At 45.8% G+C, this 27,202-nt stretch overlaps 1 protein-coding gene across 1 annotated transcript in view; it reads left to right on the top strand.

Annotated features, from left to right (window-relative positions):
- Positions 1 to 27,202, top strand: part of LOC119178042 (glutamate receptor 1) — a 60,659-nt gene that overhangs the window by 8,303 nt on the left and 25,154 nt on the right. The window contains exons 2-9 of the mRNA XM_037429207.2: positions 4,464 to 4,619; positions 4,720 to 5,052; positions 6,528 to 6,781; positions 9,138 to 9,251; positions 10,175 to 10,378; positions 14,633 to 14,740; positions 18,861 to 18,962; positions 23,421 to 23,606. Of these exons, the coding sequence (XP_037285104.2) occupies positions 4,464 to 4,619; positions 4,720 to 5,052; positions 6,528 to 6,781; positions 9,138 to 9,251; positions 10,175 to 10,378; positions 14,633 to 14,740; positions 18,861 to 18,962; positions 23,421 to 23,606 (1,457 nt within the window). The remainder of the gene's footprint in view (positions 1 to 4,463; positions 4,620 to 4,719; positions 5,053 to 6,527; positions 6,782 to 9,137; positions 9,252 to 10,174; positions 10,379 to 14,632; positions 14,741 to 18,860; positions 18,963 to 23,420; positions 23,607 to 27,202) is intronic.

Here is a 27,202-nt window from a genome sequence, read left to right as displayed (position 1 = left end):
TTCCTCAACGAAACGCCGTGAATGCCGCGCTTCAAAGGGCCGAGTAACAAAAAACTTCGACAAATAAAAAATAATGGTAGCAAATGTAAGCTGTTATGATCGGCTGCTGCTGGAGTTACACCGTCAAAAACTTCGAAGCGGTCTAAAGTAGGCTTCGCTCGACTACGGAAGGCTGGCCGGCAACTGGTGTGAGAGTTGCGCCGGCGACGCGCTCGCCCCGTTAGGGTGGCACCCAAGCCCCGTCTCCGCCGATAGTGGCTTCTCGGAGTGTCACCGGTATTTCACCGGCTGTAACATCTAAGTGGTAAGAAGGCCTCGCTATGCCGTCGGGATCAATCCAGCATCGTATCGAGCTCGCACTGCGCGCCGGCCGCCGTGGCAAGCGCTACGACCTAGCACCGACCACCGGCGAGGCAAAGAATGTGTTCCACAAAAACTGAAGGCTGCTGGGATAAATAACAGACATATGCGCCTTGCGACCACAGCTGTCAAATGACTAACTCGAAGGCGAGCGCCGAACGAGGCCGTACACACAGAAACAGCGTACAGCATGCATGCATGCCCATGCAACGCATGCAACGCATGCGGGCAACAGGAACAGCGACTGCGAACCGTCTCGTTAGTTTAAGTCTATCGCTCCGTAGCTTGAACTGCGTGGATAGCGGACTCCTATTTCTGTGCATGGAAAAAATAACGAGACGTAAACTGCACATCGGCAATCATTTTGTGATCGCCAGCTGTCATTCATCGAATCACCGTGCCGTACTCGTAAGTCAGGCCTAGCTGTCGAATGCGGTAGCGGCGGTCTACCTCGGTTTATCGCTGGAGCTTTTGAATGTGCCTCGTTAATGTGTTCATTCAAGGCCGCGCGGGCTTTGTGTATGATTCAGTGCATTTTACGGATCCACAAGCAGTAGTGCTAATGTGAATTCAGCCCCGACAGAGCACCAACTGATAAAACGTTTTTACTATAGTTAAAATATTGAATATTAGGCAGGCTTAATATAAAAGTCATGTGTGTTGAAGAGCTTACATCAGGCCACCACAGCTTCATGCTTACGCCGTGCGTGTTTATCGCTTAATTATTAGCAAAAAAAAAAGGTTCCTTCAGGGCTACATGGGAGGTCAGAATGTGGTGCCTATATATATACCCGGTGACTGAATGGTAATTGTGCACTGCGGGTGGCAAGCTCTGGCGAGTGTGAGTGTTGTAATATTACGTGAACGTTGTGAGAGTGTTTGTGTACTGTTGTTATTGTTGTGTGCTTCGAAGGTAATGCAAATAAAGTTACGCTCGTGCATGGTATGGCTGCTGACGTAATTTTTTCTCAGGCGATGCAAAAAATCTACTACCACACTGACCTCAAAAAGTTCCCCGATGGATATAAATAACCCCCCCCCCCCCTGGCCCCAAACAAAAACCCCCTACTGACGGGGAGTAATTTTTTTTACTCCCTCCATGCGGTGTTTATAAAACTCCCATCGGGGCGTGCGCTGGAGGACAAGGTCATTTACTCCCATCTCGGCCTATTTATGTTTACAGTTTAGAATTATTCATGCATGCCTTCTCTGGAATAAAGAAACACACCTAAGGACAATGTCGTGTTGCTATTGTGCCTCAGGTATGCGCGATAATAGCTTTTTAATTGACAATCGCACAAGTATGAACGCTGCAACTTGAGCAATATCAGGGTTAGATTTTGCCCGTTTAGGGCATCGTTTCGGCGGACAAGCAGACAAACGGACAGACATCGTTTCTGCTCCTGGAGTCAAACGGTATACTTCCCCGTATATATATACATATACAGTGGTATATGTATGTATAGGAGATCGGCGGCTGAGCAGAAACTTGCCTGTGTCTTTGCTTCGAACGACCACGAAGCTGCCAATCTTGGGGGAGTCAACAATGCCCTCTCCGAGGCTTCCCTGGCGTCTGAATAGGCAGCTCGAGCACCATGGATGTCTTTTCTTGACTTCCCTATTGTATGCCCCACACCCATCTCTCATTACTATGGATTATGGCGGGGGCTGCACTGTGTAGCCAGAGAGGGAGAATGACAGAGCAGGGAGCATGGCCAAAAATGAGGTGCAGGTGTGCAAGTTTAGTCAGTGTCACTGAGTGTGCCTCCAATAGGACTACATAATTGGCCAACGAAAGACTTTGAACATGACAAGGCACGGCGTGGTCTTGGAGGGGCCACCCGCGGACTGTTTGTGTCCTTGCAGTGTGCATACTCTGACGACAAGAGAAAAGGCACTCCTAAAGACAGCCCACAGACATCATTTGGTGTTCTATCTTTCTAGGGTAAACGCGCCTTTAGGCAACACCAACTGGAAAGGGAGAAGGCCTCAGTTCTCCTCCCTTTCCAGTCGCGCCACGTCAGCTAATGGGGCGGCTGCAAGAGGCGGCTTGACCGGTTCGGCTGGTCCCAGCACGTCGCAGCAACGCACGTGCGGCTTCAGAATGTTGAAGGTGCGACGGTGAGATGCCGTGCAAATGCTGTGTGCCGCGATGCCGTGGCAACTACACCGTGGACACGAAAGTGCACGTTTTCAAGTTCTCAAGGGATCAAACTCTGAGGAACGCGTGAATACGCGCTGTGCCACAGGAAGACCTCTCCGTGACCGAGAATTCCAGGGTAAGCTTTCTTTCTGGTAGAGCATTGTTGTTTCATTGCAAATGTAAATTCAATATTTGCATATGCTTGAATAAGTGGTTCACAAGCCGCACTTTGTCAAATACTCACTGGTTTGCTCATTGTATGTAAATTTCCTTGGTAGGTATGCGAACTTCTCTTCAGAGAGGAGGACATCATCCGAGAAGCCTCGCATACCGATGTAACTACTGGCCGCACAATTACAGTGCCATTATCCCATGTTCGCCTCCGCCCGGACGCTGTACCGTCCAAGTTCCCGAGCTTCCCGAGAATTCAAAGTTCCCGAGAATTCAAAGAAGTTGCGCACATCGTGCCCGAGCACCGACTACACGCGGAGTTCCTGCACAAGATGCTGAAAAATGTGATTTGCGGGCTGGAAAAGATTCGGTACCGCGTTGTGTGTGTCGTGAGTGACAACAACGCCGTGAACAGGAAAGCGATGTCTCACTTCGAATCGACCCCTTCCAACAGAATTGTGTATCAACACCCGTCGGACCCTGCGAGGCCGCTGTTCTTCGTTATAGACCCGGTACACATACTAAAATGCATACGAAAGAACTGGATCAACCAGAAGAATGACCAAGTATGCTTCTACTTCCCTGAGATGCAAACAGACGCAGCACAATCAGAGCGCATGCAAACAGCGTCATTTTCGACAATCAGGGATCTGCACAGCAAAGAGTGTGACCAGCTGTTGAAATATGGCTATGGGCTGTCGAGAAAAGCCCTTTACCCGTCGAATATTGAAAGGCAAAACGTAAAGCTTGACTTTTTGCTCTTGCTTTTGAAATGGCTGGATGAGTGGAAAAACAAAGGCTGCATTTGCTGGCCAACGAAGAGCCATCTGACTTCGACACCTGAGAGAACGGTCACACAAGCGAATCAGTGCTGAAACACATCCTGCGGTGCAGCACTAACATTTTACTGAAGAGCGTTTGTGGAAAGCTCAACGACAAACTTCTTGACGCTGCTGACAAGGCAAAAAAACGGAAAGCCACAACTCTCCAGAATAAATAGGTGAACAGCTTCTGATAAAGCGCAAACACAAAACGAAACTAGTTTGTGTAAATAAATCTTTCGCACCTATAATTTGCTTCGAGTGAAATTTATTTTAAACTACGTGCATGCTCGTTCTTGCAAGAAAAAAAAAAGCGCCCGCTTGGTAATTCTATGCGACAACCTCTCTTGAACAGTGCTCCGTACTTTTACCAGTCCGCCCTATCGCCTGACGTCACTAGAAGAAAGCTAAGGCCTTGCCTTTCTAGAGGGTGTTGCTTTAGGGCGCACTCTCGTCTCCCACGCGTACTTTGCCCCGCGGAGAGAGGGAGGTGGGTGGAACAATCACATGTGTGCGTGCTCTCTCGGGTGGGGAGAATCGTACGTCTTGGACTTTCACAGGAACGATTCCGTCGTAGTTACAGGGTGCACAAAGATCACTGCACTCACTGCTCAGTCTCCATTTGCAAAAAGGGCATGCTTTTCAGACACAGTGAAGTAACAACTGAGACGCTTATTCGCATTCCTTTGTACTCGTGAGTATGTATCGTGTGCCATGTGTGCGTGAGAGACGCGTGTTACATTTCCATCTGATTGCCATTCTTCGCGTGACCTTTCAATTTGTTGCTAACACGTTCATTGCTTCGCATTTGCGGAAAAGCTGTCACTTTTCACTAAAGTCAGGATGGAGAATCTCGCGATTAAGTTGAGTTCGGTGCTCACTGTATTTCAATGCTGCCGCTTCGTTCGAAGAACTTGCCGGTAACTTTCAGATACTAATCTATCGTGCGTGCATTGTTCACCATGCAGGCGTGCTGCTCAAACCAAACCACCACGAAGCGTGGCGGGAATTCGAGAAGGTCATCAGAAACTTCAACGCAAGCCAAGACGCCAAGCGCTTGGGCATCGAATTCAGCGCATACGCGGCTGAACACAAAGACGACCTCTTTACGGTGACGCATGAACGTAAGCGCATCTGGGAGCGTCGCTCTTCGTTTACACCATCACCTTTCATGAACTTTGCCAATCGCAGTGGTACTTTTCCATCGTCCATTTCTTTTCTCAGTGTGCCGGCAGCTGAGTTCCGGAGTGACAACCGTGCTCATCCCGACGTCGGGACTCTCGGACGCGTCGGTCCGGTCGCTCTTCGCCAACACGAACGTGCCGCGCATCACGACCACCGCTGGAGAAAACTGCGTGCCTGAAAATGGTGTTGTCACTAATGACTCGATGGTCGTGGCAAACGGAACGATAGCAGTGGACGACGACGCGACGCCACGACCAGAGCCGCTGGAGCCGCTGGGGGTTAGCATGATGCCCGACCTGACAGCAGCCGTCCTCGACTTTGCTGAAGCGTGTAACTTTCGCTCAGCCGTCTTCTTTTACGACTCCGAACACGGTAATTTTCCGATTGTTTGGAGCAACATTGCGAATTTACCACTTTCAAAAAAAAAAAAAATCCTTCATGCTCTTGATCATACTGTTGCTACGCATAAACACCAGAGGTAGCTACGATCACGTAGGATGTAGAGTTACTAGACAGTTCTAGTAAGCCGGGCGTACTGTGATAACGGAATCGAAGTTCGCATGCGCAGATACGTACGTTTACCCGTACCGCTTACCGTATACGCGGTATTTTTCAGATTTAACGTTACCGAGGTAGCGTAGGTGTACGTTGTGTACGTAAACAAGGCACCGCTCTGGGAAGCCCTCTTCGCAGTGATTTTGGCGTAGTTGTTGAACGATTCATGTTGTTTGTAGCAAACGACTGTTCAAAGTGGCTTCGCTTGCCTTCAGTTAGCTTCGAAGACCGAGTATTACGGATAAATTGGCGTAGTTTTTGAGATAGTTTCCCATTTCAAGCGCGTCTAGGCCTAACTACAAGATCGATGTAAACAAATCGGCAACAATTTTTTACGCGTTTGATGCGTGGTTCATATTTATTTGCTTTTATTATTAGTAAAATAAATTTGTAACAATGTTCGTTATGTGGCATAGGCAAGCATTCTCGTTTTCTTTTCCTTTTCACTGTCTTTACCTTATTAAACATCCGATAGGTGGTGCCACCGTCCCAGCTGGGGGCACGTAAACCACGTAAACGCTATCCCGCTAAACTATTAGACGCTGTCCACAACGAAAGTTTGCTCCAGAGTAAAGCCGTTTCTTTAACCTCCGCTATCACGTTAACCGTAAACTATAACTGTGCTCCTCAAAGGTAGCATATACAGTATCTCTAGTAGGAAAGAGGATGCTCGCATTATCAAGCAAAACAGCCTATCCTTATGGTGGAAGAACCGCTGAAAAACGGCAAAACGAAAAGCAGAACAATAGAGGACAGGCGCAAAAATAACAGCTGCCCGGTTTATTACGCAGAAAGGAATAAATACTAGTACTACGACTGCTCGCGCACCCTGACAGTACAGATATTGGTCACATTTTGTTTTTCCGAGGATGCTGATCACAATTATGGAGATGTTTCTCCACAAACGTGGGAGGAAGGAAGGAGAACAGGGAGGTTATAGCCCGTTCTAGTTTCTTGTAAAACGAGCAGTTAAGAGTATGATTATTACTTTTATAATATAAGTATTATTATTATTATTATCATTATTGTAAAAGTTGTTTCAAGTTTCTGATGCACTAGATTGACTAGATAACTGCCCTTTGTCAGAACAAAGGATTATGGAATGCTGACCAAGTCCGTTCTCTGCCGAACTTGATTTGCAAGCAATATTTCGTTTTTTTTGGGGGGGGGGGGGGACAGTTGGTTTTAGCACTTGGCACATGACTTTCAAGTGTTTCTGCTTCCCCTTTTTTTGTTTTTCTATCGCTGTCCATGGAACACACAAATCGACAGTGGTTGTGAACAAATCGCAGCGCTGGCCACGCTGGGTGGATTGCTGCAGCCACCCGAGGGCCACCGACGGCTCGCCATCACGAGGATGCTGCGCGTGTCGCGCGACGGGAGCTCGGCGCACGCCGCACTGGCGGCCATGGAGCGAGCAGACCCGCACGGCCGCAAGCTGGTTGTGCTCGACTGCGACCACGAGCTCGCCAAAGACATCGTCATCCGGCACGTCAGGGACATCTACATGGGCAGGAGGAACTACCACTACGTGCTTGTGAGGCCCGTGAGTGGCCACGAAATCACATTTTATTTTTGGGTCCAACAATATACTCATTCTGCTACTTATGTGCGCAAAGGTGCAGCGTAGAACAGCCACGTTCTACAGCAGCCGCTGCTGTAAGAAGCGAATGGCTACTTCGCACAACGGCTGCAATCAGAGTTCATAAATCATATCAGTTGCGCAACTGCGTTCGACACTCGAGCCGATTGTGCGGGGGCGTACAAACCATTAACATGGAATGTAGCGACACTATCCTCCACAGTACATCCTCTCCCCAACAGCCGCCGTGCGGAGGGCAAGGGGCTTTAGCGGGTGGCGTCATCTGGCGCCCCCGAGCGTCCCTACTAAGTGAACGCGCTGGCGAATAATAATAATAATAATAATAATAATAATAATAATAATAATAATAATAATAATAATAATAATAATAATAATAATAATAATAATAATAATAATAATAATAATAATAATAATAATAATAAACATGATTTATTGCTCCGTTCTAGCAATCGGTAGAACACGAAAGTAAAGCATCTGCTAACAGACGTAGTTAAATGCTTACTTTACATTGATATAAGTGAGCTTCCGCAGTGTATATTCGTGTTTGACAGCTATAGCACTGCTTAACGGGGATGCATCCATGTTAACGCTTTATCATACATTTTCATTCCAACAACTAACGTCGATCATATAAAATCAGACATAACTTTGTGGACATTGAAGCTTCAGCGGGGTAGCTGTAATAGTTGAAGATGAGCGCGGTACAAAAAAAAAAAAAAACGGCGTCCCGCACTGTGTTCGACTCAATTTAAACTCGACTGCTCCGCCAAAGTTCTAAAAATTTAACGTAATTTTTTCGAGGTGATGAATGCAGACAGCCACTGGCTGAAATCGGGAATCAATGAAATGAACTTTATTTGTACCAAGCTCTTTGTACTTCAGCCCTAAGGTGGGTGGCCTCCGCAGTCCAGGTAGCCATGGCTCGCAGCCGCTGCTCGAGCCCGGTTCACCAATAGTAGCTAGTTGTCAGGGTCCTGCGTCACCAGCAAAGCCTCCCACTCGGGAAATGGGAAAAGTTCGTTTATTTATCTTGATAGATAGAAGAAACCTACAATTGTTTGTTAGAATAACCTTTAGTTGCATGTCATCGGTTCCTACATTTCTGCAACTCTGGGTGACCTCGTGTGTTGTCTGATGCGTGTTGATTCTAATAAGCAATATTTGTCAGATTACGTATCAAGCATTCATACTGATGGAATATATCGTGAAAAAAGTGATCGTAAAAAAGTATTGAATATGACATTGCAGTGTTTCATGGTACGTTAAAAGAGCAGTGGCATCAACTCGACGTTTGTGGCGTTTTTTGCATCAACGCGTATTTATGGATCTCTTGGTAAAGATTCGGTACTACTAACGGAACACAGGGACGAAATAATGTATGTAATATCCATCAGTATGACCACTAGTGAACCTAACTCAGAACGGGTGCAAAGCCTGTTAATTTTCAGCGCTGCCAGAACTGCCAAGTGGTAAACCCCCGCGATCACCGTCCCATCTGACCACGTGGTCAGATGAAATGGTGACGCGAGTTTCAGTTGACATTTCGTCCGCTCTGCACACACGTGTATAGGCATGTCTTCCCCATTCACGTTATCGTCGCCGCCGTCATCAGCGTACACAAGCGTCGATAAAAACACTGAGGAGTATGGAATCGCGGCGATTCGTTTTCGGTTCGATCCTCTTCTGAGCAGTGATTCTGAAATTGACGCCGGACCGAGCAGTGGCGAGGCAGCTGGAGACGCACGCTTGGGCCACGCTGGCTGGTAAGACGTATGAACGCTGCATGCACGCGGTTCGTGTTCGCGATGACTGTAGCTTCAAACAATCACTAACGTGCTCATGACTCATATCCCGAAGGAGCAAAACAAAAAGGCGGGATTCACATGAACGCGCCGCACGAACTAACCAAACCAAAGCAAGTGAAGCAATTGCTAGGCACCCAGACAGTACTATACATGTACAAACTGTGATGACAACACACGAAAATGGTCGACGTCATCAATGCCCGCTCATCGTCACTCAGCGCATGAGTCATGGCCTAGGAGCTCGCTGAACGCGTCAAGATACTCTCGATGTCGCGTGGTCGGGAACGCGCCGTTGGACGCTCTTTGCGCTTGAAATAGAAGACATGTACGCAACGAACGCCATTCCTACATCGATAACACGCCTGATGCATATCAAGTTATCGCATGAAAGCCCCAACCTCGAGTTTGAAATTTGGTGTCACTGCTCCTTTAAAAACTTTGCTATTAAAGCATATTTAGTAGGAGATTGCAGCTGTTAAGAGTTTTTAACGCAGGTTGTAAGCCACCGGTACCTTGAAGGAGTCACGGAATTCGCTGCCATCAACATCACAGCGTTCCGGTTCCAGAACACCGAAGAATTGACGCAAGCCTACAACTACAAAACAACGGTAAATATTGTCTGTTCGGCCATGAGGTTTCAACAAAATTAAAACAGGTGATTTTTGTCATCCTAGTGATCCCCCGGTGTTAAATTTATAGTCAAGAGGTTGCCCGCTATCAAGAGCCCCGATGTTGGTGATCAACTGTGGGCTGTCCAGAGGGTCCACGACACGGAGGTTGGACCTGGTCTAGCAGTACGAGCGTGGGAATGGCCCGCTGCGCGTTGAGTCGTGCAGTTCAGGACTAGCAATAAAGTTTCACATCCATCATGGCACATAATAACGTGTCTATGATAAAAAATGTACGATATCGATTCACTGAATCGTGCAACCAATATGTGCCTGTACTTTGCAATAACATCAGGACAAAGTAACTCCCGAAAAATGGAATTGATAGCGTGTACGTGATGTCATGAATGCACAACCAACATGGCGGCTTAAATAACGTCAAGGCACGCACTGATTGAACCTAGCAGTGTCCGTGTGATCACTGCAAGGTTATTGGGCATCTGTGCTCGAACAACAAAGAAACCACCGTGGGATATGTACTCATAGCACTAACTTGACATTACAAAGTTCGCGTCTCATCATGTTCGTACATGGCTGTGACGTGAGTGCAAGCCATTCATAGACGACACTTAGTAGAGCCGCGGAGTCAGCTTAAGCTTTTAAGTTATTGCATAATCTTTACTTGACGAGATGACTTACGGGATGGGCAGGTAGCCTGCTGTCAAATTTCTCGTGCAAATAGCCATGCCTAGCATATTGGTTCGCATGGCTAGTGCATTTCGGTAGTGTCGAGCTCGGAAACAAACGTGAAGGACAAGAAATGTGCTTAACTCGTCTACATGTGATTCTGTTATATTTTTGTTCAGTTAAGGCGGAGTAATAAAGTCCCGAACTCACCCGCGCATTTCGGCACATTCTTGCAGGCTGAAGAAGCAGTGATCGCGGACTCGGCGCAGCTGCTGATCGGCGCCTATCGCAGTCTGCGGGAGGAGCCCCCCGCTCGCAACGGGGACCTCTTCGAGGACCGCGTGCGCGTGGCGCCCTCTTTTGGTGCCACGTCCAAGTGCGGTCGCATCGCCTACCTCACCCGCGAACAGGGACGGGTGGTCGACTCGTACCTCAAGGGCGTAAGCCACCTAGTGCACCTCAAAAGTGCACGCATTTCACAGCTCTCATGAAACCATCGTCATGTTTGGTGCCGTAATTTTCCGCCGCTTTTAGGCGTCTATGACCACTGTTACACGAAAAAAAAAATATTACGGAGAAAATGACATTCGAACCCGAACCCTCTGCACGGCAGCTCAATTTTCCACCACAGAACCGCCGATTTTAGACTTCTTTTCTTGTTCACCGAGCACCATTGGTGCTTAAAATCTTTTGCAAAAAAACCTATGCAGGCTTTATGTCGCGCGGGGAATCATGTTACCTTGTGTAATAGACCATTTTAGAAGAGTGAAAATTGGGGGACCCTTAAGCTTTGCTTTGAAGAGCTGAATGCGATAGCGAAATCTGGCTCCCAGTGCGTCCTTCAACCATGAAGTCCGTACTTAATTATATGTTTTGTCACACACACACACACACGCACACGCACACGCACACACACACGCACACGCACACACACACACACAGTAGATTGTAAATGGACAACTATGTTTATCTAGCGGAAATCATATCATGCCTGGAAAGGCATAAGTTGTTTTCCGATAGTTTGACATAGTTGTCCATTTTTAGAGTTGTTTGAAAATTCCTGTGTGTTTTTAGCGGCGATTGCTCCACAATCCCGGCCTCTTTCGACGTAGTTTGATGTGCGCCTAGAAATCGCCGAATGGGCTCGTTTTCGTCGTGACACCTGTCGAACGAAATGCGTTAAGGAGACTCCTTTCACTACATGGCATTTATGTAGTGTTTTTCCCCGAAGCAGCTGCAAGTAACATCGTGGCTTTGTGGTAGGACATCTGCTTGCCACGCGAACGACCCAGGTGGGATCCTCAGTGAGACCGAAAATTTGATTCTTTATTTCATTTGCTTCTTTCTCGATTTTTCGTTCACGGACGATTTTTTCGCTCAGAACCAGTGGTGCCAACGCCGACAGCGCAAATACTGCTCAAGAAGCCTCGAGACAGCGGGAGGAGATAATTTTGTTAAGATTACGCCCAATCCGTGAACAGTACAGTTTATTTTGGACCCTACGTCGCCGCTAGCGATAACGGTTGAATGTTCGATGACAAGTGTATAAATGCCGACACGTTTCGCCACTTGTCAGTTGATCGACGGCTGACGCTTATGTCGCCACTATCAGTGCCAGTGTCTTCCTGCAACCTTATTTTCCTTTTTCGAGGCCACAAGTTCGGCTGAATAAGCATTTTAGTCTTCAACCTACTGTATGATCCCTTTTAGTCGACATCACGACCCCGAGACAATAAATTATGTGATATCGCAATGATATTGCGTGGTACAAGCGATCGCGCGTCAGGACTTTGATTATCATGATGACTTCGTGGTTTAAAGCCGTCCGCCCGTCACAAAAGGTGAACACGTTACTGCGCGTATTCCCTTAAAAGTTCGAGAACATTTCACGTGCATAATTGCCTGTGGTTTAAAGCGTGCTACCCATTACAACGAATGCTGCCATTAGAGACACAAGCTACTACTTGCAACTTTATCGACTACGAACATAATATCGCTAACGTTAAGGGTCCCCCATTTTTTCCATATTTTCTCCTTCAGTCTTTTTTAGAAGTTCAAGGTTTGAGTTAGGATCACTCATTCATTTCGACACTTTGGCTAATGCATCACGAAGGGGACCGTGGTGAAACGGGCGGCCGTGGCTTTGAGCCCCGGCTTCACTATGCATCAGGGATTTTGGCAGCCCCTTACGGCAACCACGCCGAGCCACGCACGCCACACATGCCATGCACCGAGTGGAAGACTCTGCACGTTCTTGGTAGTGTAAATATCCTCTAACACAACAAACCGCACGAAATACTGGATGCTGCAGCTTATCGGTTGTAACATCGGCAGGTGTTTGAAACAGCCACTTGTTGCTCGATTCACACCATTTGACGCCTGGCCTACGCTTCTGCCACGTTAAGGAGACTTCTTCCACTGCATGCATGGCACTCGCGTAGTGTTTCACCTGACCGGTCAGGTGATCGCATGCAGCGGAGTTGCGTCATATCATGCGATCGTGTCATCTGGTGTCTGAGCAGTATTGTCAGCGTGCCAAATAGAGCTTGTTTAAACGCTGAGCTGCTGTCATCTCCTTTGTGCACCCAACGCCTTTTTATTTATTTCAATGCCAGTGTAAATGCGCTCTTTTCAACGGTAGTCGTCGGTCAGCCTTAGTTCAGGGAGTGGTCGTGATGCACATGATGGCTGGCGCTGCTTGCGTCACACGTTCGTCCGAGCTTTTTTCCCCGGTGTTTCCCTCTCCAATGTCACACGTCTGTCAGCTCTGCTCCTTCGTGCTCCTTCTTTGTGGCTAGAAGCGATACCGTCACCGCGTCGCAGCACAACGCATCCAGGGACGTTGGAGGGACGCTTCCTCAGTGGTTGCTCGCATAGCGCCGCGAACGGTGACAAGCTATCTCAGAGCACCGCGTCTTTTACAGAGCCAGCGTGACGGCAAATATTGTGAACATGAGGAATTCATACTGCCACCCCACGGATATGTAAACAACATAACAAAAAAATTATTTCACACGATTTCTGTCGTGAGGCACGGGTGCTCTACCGCATGACAGCAAAGCGCGCGCGAAGCAAAGGCTATGAGCGAGAGCAAGAAGGCCTATAGAAGAGCGCAGTGAAAGGCTGGATCGGCGCATCAGGCTGGCATTGATAAAATAGAGGAGGCGTTGGTCAACTTATACCCCTTGACGAGTGGCGAAAGCTAGGACGGCAATGGCGACGCAAGCCGTGTCTGCGACGCCACCAGTAATTAACCCGGCTTAGCATTCCCTTGCTGACGGCTTGTTGTACCCACGCGTCGGTCATTTTGTTTGAAAGCTCGGAAAGCTTCAGCTTGGCTTCGACACTGATTCTACTAGGAAAAAAATTGGCAGATCCCACGTACTGTGGGAAATCAATCAAAATTATTAAAAATTATTAAAAACATTAAAATTTGCACAAAGTTTCGAGACGAACGTAAATGCTTCTATGCCATCAATATCTTGTTTGGATGTGTAATATACTTCTGTAGTCTATTCACGCCACGCGATATGAAGTTTAATATCACATAACGTGACATGTGAAGCTAGCGAAATGGCCGCCAGCATGCTATGAGCATAGCATGTAGTCATCTTTTACATGACACGCATATCAAGGTTATCATGTTTGCACGTGTTACCTTCGTCGTCCGTTCACATCACGTAATACCAAATTTGGTATATGTGAAGCTAGCGAAACGACCGCGAGCGCACTATGAGCGTGGCGTGCAGTCATGACAAGTCATAACATGAAAGTCATGACACACATGCCATATTTTTCACGTTAGGGTCTGTCACTGATGTGCGCTATGGAGTCATGTCATATACCATACCAGTTTTGCAAAATTTTACATGGCGATGAATGCGCGGAAGGTGCAGCACAGTCACAGTGAAAGCTAGAAGAGCAGCCTTTCAAAGCCTTTTCTAAACACTGGGTAACTGATACAAGCACACGTGCTGGGTACCCACTATGCCAATAATAATCAAATTTGTTTGGTAGTATAGGTCGGCATTCACTATGTTATTGTTCGTCGTTCTTCTGAGAAGCACGGTATCCACTATAAACACTTGAAGGGAATTTCGTGCCAATTGTTCAGGTAGTATAGCTGACAACGATGAGGAATTATGCCTGAAGTGGGCGTGCACCGCAGTTAAGAGGGGATCAAGAGCAAGCTTTTGTAGTGTGTTGCAGCATTCGACGACCCACTCGTTACGCTGTGCGCATTCTGCGACGCCTGGTTGTTCTTTTGCTGTTCTAAAACGCTTTATTACTCACAAAAACGCAATTCTTTTGAAGACATCAAGCCTGCCTAAGGCAAGTTTGTGAAGACCAGCATGGCTGAGTGGTAGAATAGTCGTATGATACGCAGCGGGCCCGTGTTCGAGCCCCACTGTGTCTTTGGTGTTTTGTATTTAGTGAGATTTTTTTTTTCATATTTGGTGCGATAGTGTTTACAGACACCAGCGGTGGTGGCGGCGGACAACTACGGCGCCGCGCGGGACCCGTGTTCTGACCTCAGAACAGCTTTCGCTGTACGAAAATTCCAAGAGACTTTAAGTGCTCTAGCTTGCGTCCAGTTGCAGTGTAATGAGCGCACGTTTGATAAGGAACATTCTAGCAAGCAGGAGCTACATAACAGCTCAAGCTTTTCTTTTCATCTTTTCTGTGCTTTTCAGGTTGTATTTGATGGAAAGACGGGAAGAGTGGAATTCAATGAAAGAGGTTGCCGCGTCAATTTCACGGTTGATGTGATTCAAGTCAACGGAAAAAACCAGTGGCTTAAGGTGAGCTGTACCACTCCAAAAATTTTCTCACGTGCAGCACAGAATGAGCCATTGCAGGAAATCTGGCTCCTAATTCACCAAGCTGTTTCGTAATTGCGCACTCTCATTAGCCAGCTGGCTTCATTGATTATATGTCCCACATAGTGATTCGCTGAATTTTCTTACAAAAAAAAAAAAATCATCGCAAGATGTTTTTGTAAATAGGGGCCTCGGAAGAAAAAAAAGAAAACCTTGCTCAGAAACAACCTCTGCTAAATGGTAGCTGAAGTGAACGATACGATATACACTGAAACCCATATATATATATATATCGAACTCTCCCAATGGTGAAACGGGAATCAGTAACATATGTCCTATAACCCGATACAAAAACTTCATAGTATACTGCATTTATCATAAATATTTTGATACACAGGTTGGCTTCACAGCACTGTTTACGATCATACAAAGAGCCAGATTCACATCAGAGGGGGGTGGGAATTTAGTTTACAGTGATGCTGTACAATGCCTATTTTGGATGACAGCCTCTGCGGACAAAACAACGCGTAGAAAACCAATTTTCGGTCATGTTTCGCAGCCACCGGTGCCTGTTTCACAGATGTCGAGGTATTCGGCATTGGCACTTCTCAATAGTAGCTGTGGCCCGGAGCATAATAATTTTTTGCCGTGTGTATGAACACATAAAAACGCAAGCATGAAAATACATAAAGGATGTTTATGCCCCTACACCTTATTAGAGCTGCGCTATTCCAAAAAAGTAATAAAAAATTGTCGCTACACCTGTCTGCCCTATGTAATGTAAGCGGTACCCCGTTCTGGAAAACAAAATGGCCCCGTATCTGCATATTTCACCGCAAGAGTATCGCAAGACGATCTTGCGAAGACGCAGAAGTATCGTCAACAGACGCTACTCTTTTGTCTGCAGCGAGTAAATGAAACGTTTAATATATGTTCTGCGCGAGAAAATCACCGATTGGGATTCTGGAGGTGCTGCGTGAGACATGAGCGCCATCTGGAAGAACTATTAAAAACAAAAGGATGGCCTCCGATATAACGAGCGCGCGGCGTGAGCGAGCAACTTCGGACGCCATAGCTTGTAGAACGCGAAGCAGCGGGTAGGTACCAGCACCGTGTAATCTTAGGAAAGCGCAGGAAACATGCGCCTTTTCGCGCATAGCGTTGCATTGTCAGCGCAGCGTAAGGAACGCTACGTTCGTTAGAATTACTTACGTGTGCCTTCTAAATTATAAAAAGAAACATGCCACAGAGATTAACCTTTTGATGTTACACCTCAGATACGCCCATGATTTCCTTTTAATTGACAGTACGCACCAAGTATGAACGCCGAAAATAATCATTATTGATGAGCGCTGCGGATGTGGTTGAATTTTTGCCGTTTCGTGTGACACACACACAAGTCGACCGACGTAGAGACAGTCTCGAGAGACAGACAGACCAAAACTTTTGCGTCGAAGTACCTTAAGGGACGCTCATCATCATCATCAGCCGAACTACGCCCACTGCAGGGCAAAGGCCTCTCCCATGACCCGCCAATCAACCTAATCTTGTGCCTTCCGTTGCCACGTTATTTCCGCGAACTTTTTAAATCTCATCGGCCCACCTATCTTTCTTTCTCCCCTTCGTGCGTTGGCCTTCTCTGGAAATCCAGTAAGCTACCCTTAATGACCAGCGATTATCCTGCCTACGTGCCCGGGCCGTGTCAATTTCTTTTTCGTGATTTTAACTATGATGTCTTTAACCCCGGTTTGTTCCCTGGTCCACTATGCTCTTTTCTTGTCTCTGAAGGTTACACCTATCAGTTTTTTTCATCGCTCGCTGTGTCGTCCTCAATTTAAGCTGAACCCTCTTTGTGAACCTCCAAGTTTCGGCTCCGTAGGTGTACTGGCAAGATGCAGCTGTTATATACTTTCGTCTTAAGGGTTAGTGGCAGATTGCCATTCATGATTTGAGAATGCTTGCTGAATGTGATCTACCCCATCTCAGTTATTCTTCTAGTTATTTCACTCCCATGGTTCGGCTCCGCAGTTACTACCGGTCCTAATGAGACATTACACTTTAGAACTTCCAGCGTTTCTCCATCTATCGCAAAGTGCTGTTTTCTTCCGAGACTGTTGTTCATTTCTTTAGTTTTGTGCATATTTATTTTCAGACCTACTTTTTCTGCTTTCCGTGTCCAGTTCTGTAGCTGTAATTCTCCCCTGGGTTACTCATCAAGGCAATGTCATCAGCGAATCGCTGGTTACTAAGATACTCTCTATTAACTCTCATCTCCAACTCTTCCCAATCTATGGTCCTGAAAGCCTCATGTAAACACGTGGTGAATAGCATTGGAGAGATCGTATCTTCCTGCCTTACACCCTTCTTTATTGGGATTTTGTCGCTTTCTTTATGGAGAACGATGGTGGCTATGGATGCACTGTAGATTTTTCCCCAGTATGTTTATGTAGGGTTCTTTTATGCTCTGATTCCGTAGTGTCTGCATTACTGCTGATGTCTCGACTGAGTCAAATGCCTTGTCATAATCTATGAAGGCTATGTATGGGGGTTGGTTGTATTCCGCGCATTTCTCTATTACCTGATTGATAGGATGAATATTATCTATTGTGGAGTAGCTTGCACGATATCCTGCTTGATTCTTTAGTTAATTGAACTCTCATGTCGTCTTAGTTCTATTAGCTATTATTTTTGTAAATAGTTTGTAGAGAATAGACAGCAAGCTGATCATCCTGTAATTTTTCAGTTGTTTCTATCTCTTTTCTTGTGGATTAACATGATGTAAGCGTTTTTCCGAGATTCTGGTACCCTTCCCGTCAAGGGACACTCCATATATAAGGTGGCCAGTTTTTCTAGCACAATTTCTTCACCATCTTTCAGGAGATAAGCTGTTACTTTATCCTCAGCAGCGACTTTGCCTCTTTGCTTTTCTTCTAGGGCTTTCCTTGCTTCCCCTGTCGTTACTGGTAGAATGTCAACTTCTTCTGGGATATTATTGCTTCTCACGATACCATCCTGCTTATTTGGGCTTCTGTACAGCTTTTTGTCAAACTCCTCCGCCATCTCAACTAACCTATTCATATTGGTTACGACATATCCTTCCTTGTCCCTCAATTCATACATCCGATTTTTCCCTATGCACAAGTTTGTCTTCGGAGCTTTAAGGCTTCTGCTGCTTTTTTACAGACTGCTCAATTCTCTCTATATTAAAACTTCTGATGTCGACAACCTTACGCCTATTGATAAACTTCGAAAGCTCCAGTAGCTCTGTATCGTTGGTTGCATTTGAGGCTTTCATAGTTTATCGTCTCTTAGTAAGATTTTTCCTCTCCTGAGATGATTTTTCAGTGCCCTGTCAAGTAACTGTACCTCCGACTTCCATTGCATATTATTTGATGTAAGGTTATCGTTCTTTGTGTCAATCCTAACGTTTATGTCAATGCTAACGCTAACGTAAGAAACACTATCGTCTTAAGAAAAATGTGCTCTGTGATTCGTGCCGAACTGTAAGACACAGATCAATGTTTTAGAAAGGCAGCTTACCCTTCACAAATGTAGCAAGCTTCCATGGCCCAGACAGCAAAAACTTGACGCCAGCACGCAGTTCAAGGTTCCTCAAACTGTGGGATTATTTATTCCCGTGAAGGCTTTCTTCTTACAGATGATTCCAATACTTACGCACGGTGCATGAGAGATATCGAAAAAGTTCTTTTAACGAGCGTGCAGTGCTCAGAATTATACCGTAAAGGCGGCTTGTTGGCTCATACGATCCAACGTGCGTGCTACGCCAGAAGCAAGTCCGAAAACCTGTTATCTTTGGCCTTTTCAGAGACGAAAGAGATATTAAAACACACAAAAACGCAACCAAAATACGCCCTACAGAGTAGTTCGTACATTTCAAGAAATCTGCCTACGTGTTAACAGCAGTATGAGAGCAGATTTATCTAAAAATGTTTAGAACGCTGTCAGCATACCGAAATACTTTGATGACCTCCAGTTCGTCTTCAAGTTCTGCGTTCCTTTCTGCGCAGTGTGTTCTGCTTTGTGACGACTTAACACCGTGCTCAAACATTCTGCCCTTATGAGTTTCTTTTTTGTTTTGCAGATTGGGACTTGGTCGAGCCGTGGCTTTATGTCAGCCGGACGTCAAGACAGAGTGAACTCGAAAGAGGACAATAACTACGTGCACAGGGTTGCTGTCACCCTGGTGAGAGCACCAAGTAATTCAGCAATTAATCGAAGTTGTTGGTACAGTAAAGCAATTAGTAGCTATTAATCAAGCAAACCAACCAACAAACAAAATAAATAAATGAATGTAAAATACAGTCCCTAGCCCTACATGAGCACCTTGCATACACATTACATGACTTTTTTTTTTTATTTCAAACTGGCGCCACCATTGAATAGCATTTATTCACATGTATTTCAAACTAATTCACTGCCTATTCCCTTTAGCTCAGCTAAATGTCATTTGAATCAGCTTTTCCACTAGTTACGCTCTGAGGTAATGAAAGATCATGGCCTACTCCGGAATGCTGGATCATTTAAGAAACAAAGTGTCACTGTTAACTTTTCTACGGCCTTCGGCTATGGATACATTCTCAGAAATCTTGCTGTAAAAATTCGTTGTGCCGACTTCTTCATCTGAGGAGTTATTTCAGCGATTGATTGCCAGAAGCCTCATAATACGAATAATGCAGATAACCCCATTTTTGGCGGGAAATGGAAAAAAATGGTGAAATATCTTGCAGAAAATGATTTTCTTGCTTTTCTCGCAATGAACAAAAATTGGCAATTACATTTTAATAGATATGAGGTGGTCACCTGAGATGGCCCCCCCCATGCAGTAATGGTCACTTTCTGTCAAAGTACGGCTCTTAATTGCTAGAGTGCTTAGCGTAAGCTGCTCATACAATATGCTTTCCTGGGTTATCGGTATAGCAAAAACAATACATACTTATTTATTTAAAAAAATATCTCGGGTTCATCGTCTAGCCTGCTTTGAGGACGAAGGCAGCCGGATGAAAGCAAACGGAACATGTCACATTGACGGCCAAAAGAAGTAGCGCCATCTCTGTCTGGTTGCCAAAAGCTTTAAAATACGCCATTTAAGATCCTACACGCAAGGTTGATGTGTTTGAAGCGGTAAAAATGAAGTAAAGGTGGTAGGTTAGCTGGGGTGACCACCTTGCTGAAAAGAGTTAAGAGTTCATCAACCAACTTTCTGTGCCTTGGTGATTGGACAGGCAAGACAACCACAGTTTTTTGTAGTAAGAATGGTAGAATCACGCAGACACTGAATACACATTTTAGTGAACACAAGACCTCCCCCCACCCCTAGCGGTGGCATTAGCTGAGAGAAGCCACGCTTGCATTAACAACATCGTTCAAGAGTACAAAAATATTCAACTAAGACATGAATATTCGACCTCAACGTACCTTATCCACCGTGGTGTCTTGTAGCCACCAAGATTGACCTTTTATTGATGGAATGATTTCGCGATCGAGGCATTTTGCGCTGGAAGCACAGCAACTGCCAGATAACCTGGGGATATACAAGTTTGTTTTGTCAAACAGGATCATCCACAGCTGCCTTTGTCACTTCAAAATGACACCAAATCAGGGCATCTAAATTGTCCTTCGGGACATTGTCAACTGTAGCAGAACTGTTCAAGCTCACCGAGTCACGATACAATTCATTAACACAAGAAAATAAAGTAGTCATCTTATGTGATTCCCTTATGTGAGTCCTTCGTGACATCGTCAACTGTAGCAGAGTTGTTCAAGAAATTGGCTGTGTTACGATACAACAATTCACAAAAGAAAAAAAAGAGGGTCAACTTATGGAATTAACTGACAGATTTATTGTAACTAATTTTTACAGGAAAATGTGGCTTTAAATTACGAAGTACTGACACAACTGCAAAGCAGGTGTAAAGAAACACACAATATTATTCAAGAGGATACCTGGCTACTGCAATATTCCTGGTAATTTAGCAGCGGATGGAGCCGCCAGATAAGCACAGCATAAAAAGGACGCACCGGATATACCTTCGATCGACACAAAGAAAATTACGGGAAAACCTGCGACAAATGTCAACTCATGGTTGCATAATGAGGCCCTTTCTGCATTGACCTTACTCTTGAATATAGGATAACATTAAACTTAAATAAAAGCTGGGCCCTTGAAACGCTGTTGCACAGCCTCCGCCTGCATGAGTGCCGCTCACATAAAATACTTCTTATTCAAAATTTGACAAGCAAGTCTAGAATGCGCACGTGGACGCCTGAATAAAGATGTACTGCATCTCTTATTAACATGTCCAGCCTATCAGGGCGAAAGACTACACAAAAAAGCGAGATTCAGCGTCACTAAAACATAGTTCTTTCAGCCAAAGACAAAACCTCGGGGGTAACAAATGCCGTGAAAAAACGTGCACAATTAGCAGTCAACAACTTCCTAGAAGAGAGGTCTAAAAAGCATGAATCTTAGGGTTATTTTAAGCCTGTAATTTCACTTTACTCTGTGGCGCTTTGTGTCGCGTCACGTGCGAACTCATTTGTTCTGTGTCCCTATTAGCGCGCGTACATTGCCAATTTTAGTGCTCTGACGCTGTGTAGGGTTATTTTCAGTGTATGCGGTGTTCTGTTACAAATTTACAGTGTTGTGTGTCGGGAGTACATTTTGTGTTTCTTTTTCGTATTGCTGTGTGAATGGACATCACATAGCAACACATGTGATATAGCATAGCAGCGCTGCCTAGAGGCTTTTTAGTTGCAAAGTATCTTTTGGTCGAGCTCAATCCGGGTTGCGGCATCACCACCCTTCGGCGCATGCGCGTCTCGTCCCTTTCTCTCTTTTCTAGGGATTCCTCCCTGCAATGTTTACACCACCATTGCGCATGTGCAACCTCTCCTCTGCTGTGCTCCCTCGCTCATTAAACTCATAACGTAGCGAAAAAAAAATCGAAACGATGAACACAAAGAATGTCTTAGGCTTTTAATCCGTGGTGTCGTTTTTTGCGCTTCATTTAGAATTTATTCAGAGCCAACTAGCCCCGGAATAATTCCTCTGCTCCCTCCCTCTCACCTCGCCACGCCAACGCAGGCAGTGGTGACTGGTCTGCTGGTCTATGCTTGTTCCCCCGCTGTTCTAGGCACCCTCCCAGCGGCACTTACCCCCAACTGCGCTCGCGCGTCGCCTCTTCCTCCGCGGTTGTGATTTTCCTCTCTCGTGTCGCAATGTCGATGGTGGCATCGTCTGTTGGTCTATGTTGGCTCCCCTTTTCTCTCTTCTGGCATCCATCCCCGCTACGCTTACGCACCTATTGCGCATGCGCGCCCCGCCCTTTCCCGCTTCGCAACGCCGACACGGGCAGCGTCTACTAGCTAAGCTCGCTCCCCTCTCTCTCTTCTCCAGAAAGCCTTCACGTGGCGTTTACACCCCCGTTGCCCATGCGCCCCATCCCTCCTCTTCAACGCTCCCTCCTCTCTCGCTTTGCAACGCCGTAGCAGGCAGCATCTGCTAGCAAGTTTCTTGATTTAAAAAGCCGACGGGTCGTGCTGCACAAGCGTTCACTGGCCATCCCGTATATCAAGGCACTGGATTTTGTACTCCAAGGTTGTGCCGGTAGGGGATTTCTCCTGTGCGTTGTTGAACGAAAAAATTCGCAGCATGCACGTTAACTACTAGCAGGCTGTGGGTCCTTGTGTCTAATCAGAGTCTTCTGTCTCTCATTTCCCATTAGCGGCGATTGGCATGCTCCAGTAGGAAACACCGGTCCATTACTGTGTGGTTTGAGTCTGGCATAACTGTAGTTTGAGCACACGAAGAAACACAAAGGAACACAAGACAAGCGTTTTCTCGCTACTAAAAGATATATTAGAAAGAGCACAATATATAGGCGGTCAATCACTATCAACGCATGCGTGTGAAGGCACCAAGTACAACCGTGACAACATAAGAACAGTCAGTAGAAAAAACAGAAAGCACCTACCCAGGTTTGTCTATGCTGCGCAACGCCACGATGAGCGCCAGCGTCAACGCCGCCACAAGTGTAAGCGTTAGTGCACGCTGCTCCGCATCTATACACGGTTCGTTTCAGTGGGAAATGGTGTATTTTCATGTATTTTTTTCTTCTTTTCATTGCTATGGTTTTTGCGTACCCCATTATCTGTTCTAATGAATAGCCGGCGCTATACGAAAGCATTAACGTCCCCTACGCACCATTTAAAACTCGGGCTCCGTTGCGCATTCGCTGGAAGCCAGCTTCTGCTTTTGCGACTTCCCAGTATAAGATGTACTCTTAGGAGAGCAGGGAACACCAGCCGTGATTCCACTGCCCAGCGCCCCATTCATTTTCTTCTCTTGAAGTCACTTCGCTCTCCCGTTTTGTTAGCCACCTAAAGGAGGTGCTTCAACGGTATCGTATGTCGTTAAGTTGTGTGACGTCACGATCAATCACGCCAGAACTTGCGACGTCGTGATGACGTTACAATCTTTGCATTACACGTTCCCGATGCCACGAGATGGTCTCCACCGACGGAATTTCCCGTTTGATGAGGCATCTAAGGCGTTTGCCTTGATAATGTAAAAGGACTTGTGCCCAAAAGTGAAAGACTAGCTGTCCGATCTTTTCTTTTTTTTTTCTCTCCTCCAATCCAGGCAGAGCCGTTCCTTATGCGGAAGCCTCGGCGCATCGAGGATGGCCGGGGTGAATACGAAGGATTCACCAAGGACCTTATGGATGCAATCGGCCGCATCAGCGGCATTAAATACGCCATTCATGTTGCCAAGACGACTGACCTGAGGGACTCCTGGGAAAGCATGATCAGCGAGATCCTCAATGGGGTAATAATGAAGAGAGAAATACATTTTTCTATGCCGTCATGTATAGGCCAAAGCAGCACTTTTTTTTCTAGCAGAAATTAAGGGCAATTATATATGCGTTGGAATTAACTTGCCCTTATTGGGATCTATTTTAACTAGCATATTCTCACTTCTAGATACAAACCTACTGCGCATCATGGAAGAAAAAATTCAGAGCTTTTAAATCCGTAATAATAATATGTATGGTTTTACGTTCCAAAATCAAGATATGATCATGAGAGACGTCGTAATGAAGGGTTTCAGAGATTTTGACCATGTGGTGTTCTTTAACGTGCACAGACATTGCACAGAACACGAGGTTCTTCCATTTCGCGCACACAAAACACAAATCGCCATGGCCAGTATCGAACCCGCAACCTGCACGTGAGCAACCGAGCTCTGTAGCTATTGAGCTAACGTGGCGGACATCTTGTCTAAATTATATACGAATATGGAATACCTCTGAGGCTTCTTTAAAACTATATTGTCCATTTTATCTCATGACATAACCGCTTCCCTAATTGAGAGATCAGTTGTTCCTTGATGCTTTACTGGCCATAGCCGTGGGTCAAGCAACGTAGGTACATAAGCAGAAGGCTTAGCAACAGTAGCATTTCCTCTGCGTCCACGCATACACTTTTGCTGCATTTCTTTTTGTAATTAACCCATTCATGAAGCCATAGAAGGTCTGCCTGTCAGCTTACATAAAACTTTAGAACCTCCGGATATATTATGGTAACTGTGATTCGACTGAACTTTTTAATAACATTGACTCGCCGAAATTCATTTCTGTTCGCTTCGCCCGTCGTAGCAGAACGCACGTAGATTAATAAACGTCGTTTAGGAAAGGCTGGCTTCGCGACGCCTTATGTGCATATGTCCACCTTGCTCTCATTTGTAAGAAGCAGAAAAACACTAATATTCGATAGGTAGAAAGTTAGAAGCCATTAACAAGAACATTTTCTAAAGCGATTTAGAACTTTCTTGTTGGAATTTTTCACCAAGCTTCGTTGCTTCAAATGTTTGGGTAATCGATGTCGCCTAACTAAGCGATTAATTTGAACGCAAAATTTAGCGACTTGCTCCATGCGAAAGTTGGCATCGCATTTGGTCGTGTCGTCACAGAGTTAGCATATTTTTGAACTTGGACATGAATTAGCTTGGGCAGCAGCAGTAACGTGATAATCTGATTGTTAATTATATACACACATAAATGTAAGAAGTGAAACATGAATAAAACAAAAAATGGCGTATCTAAATTACATTGTTACAAACAGCCGCAGGCAGCAACAACAACAACAACACAAGGTCCTACGCTCCCTGATGCATCTTCAAAGACGACTCGAAGTCGAAGGCCATCTTCCTCTCCAGAGTCGATGCATCCCACCGAAATTTCCTAAAGTAGTCTTGCACTGCCACTGGGATTGGGGAAGTCGCAAACTGCTCTCTGCACAGTGTTGCAGAGCCACTGACATCTGTCAGCAAGTTGCGATGTTGCGTAATGCTGATACGACCATGTCACGAATCGACCTACTCATGTGACATTACAATTGTTCCATGATAGGGTCGTCAACGAGTAATCCCAAGATGACCGCACGGGCTGATTCCGTCACGTGATGCCTTTTGCACCACTCGCGCAAGTGCCCACGCCGACGGCCTCTTTTCGAGTTGCATGAGCCCTTTCACCAAAGGCGTGTGCAAAGGTTTCCCACAGGTGGGGGAAAGGGGGGGGAAGGTAATTATTCATTACATGCTTTACCAGAGATGAAATAAATAAAAACGAAGTGACGACTTGCTTCTTACAGTGAACTGTCCCTCATCCTTGGCTTTGCGGGAATACAAGGATTAGAAGTAAACAGTTGTCGGAATGCAACAGCAGGTCTCCTCGGCTGTCGTTATCGGCAGTAACTTTCGTGGTCATTACCCTGCCTAAAACAATCACCAGAGATATATGACTGAGTAAACGTATGGGACAAACTTCGCACCCACCTTTAAGTGATGAAGAGGAGAAGGATGCCCCCACCCCCCTCATACGCACACCTATGGCTTTGGCCTAAACAAAGGAGTCAGCTAATGAGTGCTAATCTGACAGTGAAACAAGCTGCGTCATAAAAAAGAATTGCCAAGTACAGCGAAACCTTGGTGATGCAAATATCATGGGACCACCAAAAATATTGATATCCTGGGAAATTCGTATTACCAGAGAACATGAAAAGTTAGCATACGACAAAAGAAAGATGGCGGACATTTTATTTTATTATTCTTGCTGCGGCGGATGCATTTTCAATAGAGGAGAAAGTGCTGTAGGCCCGTGTGCTTTGGGTACACGTTAAGGAACCCCAGGGCGTCAAAATTTCCGGAGCCCTCCACTACGGCGTCTTTCATTATCGCATGGTAGTTTTCGGACGTTAAACTCCGCGTATCATTCAATCAATCAATCAATCAATCAACCAATAATTATTCTGCAGGGTTGCAGCAAAGTCAGAGAGAACTCTGAATGATTTTCAGTGAAGTTTTTTGATATCGGGATTCATACCAGCATTCGTAAATATGCAGCTCGTACGCGCGTGTTTAAGAGAACAACCAAGTTCGTTGTAACCCGCGAAAGCATTAGCCCCTTCCAAATTTTAGTACACATTTTTGCACGACACCGTAGTGCTGTGGCAAAAGTAACAAAAAATTGTGCAAAAAATTTTAGAGTCATGGGCGTATGTTACGATTTCATTGTCGCCGAGGTGTCGGGAATGTCTTTTCGGGAGATTCGCGGCCGTGTCCTCACACGTGTGGCCTCAACAGTCGCGCATGTTGACGTTGTGAGGCCCGACTCCTTAAATAAGGCCGTCTTCCTCCCCGTATCACGAGATGTTTGATGCACGAAGCAGGCACGCGTAAAATCAATACAATGACAGCACCTCCGCGTACCTGGAAGGTAGCGTATGTTTGGTCAAACGTTGCGGGGTCAAATTTGGTTCGCAACAAGCGTATTTCATTACATTGCAGGACAATGAGCCTTGGGCGGAGCCGAAGAAAAATTCGTATCACCCTGAATTTTGCATGAGCTGCGTTCGTATTACCGAGGTTTCACGTTAGTCGAAATGTACTTATGCAGCGTTCCGACGCTGGATTATAGTTTTGGAACAAATTACAGCTTCCAAATTGAGACTTGGATTGTTATCACGACTGTGTAGATGTAAAACGAAGACTTTTTAAAAGTTGCCATACAGACCTTTGCTGATGTTTTTTCGAGAACTAGCAAAAGGAGTCATCATGAAAATGGTATCGTAGTGCTGGTCGTTATTAAGGCTTCTGTCATCTTTAGGTCGCTTAGTGTATTAATGTGTCGTGTTGCCTGCGAAGCAGTTTATATGTAACATTTTACCGCGAACAGACCGTTTCGCGAAAATTCCGGCGTCGTTGGTTGTGGGCGAAAATTCATCTATGCGTGACCGAAAAATTGAGTACGCTAAAAAATCCTGGAGCAGAGTGGGGACCGAACCAGGGTTGTTTGGATTCAAGAGGGGGTCGAACCCGGCTCGTCTGTGTGGCAAGCGGACGTTCTATCACACGGCCACGCCTCT

The sequence above is a fragment of the Rhipicephalus microplus genome, chromosome 2 (genome assembly GCF_043290135.1).
Source record: "Rhipicephalus microplus isolate Deutch F79 chromosome 2, USDA_Rmic, whole genome shotgun sequence".
Classification (NCBI taxonomy): Eukaryota; Metazoa; Arthropoda; class Arachnida; order Ixodida; family Ixodidae; genus Rhipicephalus; species Rhipicephalus microplus.
Note: the sequence above shows the minus strand (reverse complement) of the source record. Positions and strands in the feature narration are given on the sequence as shown.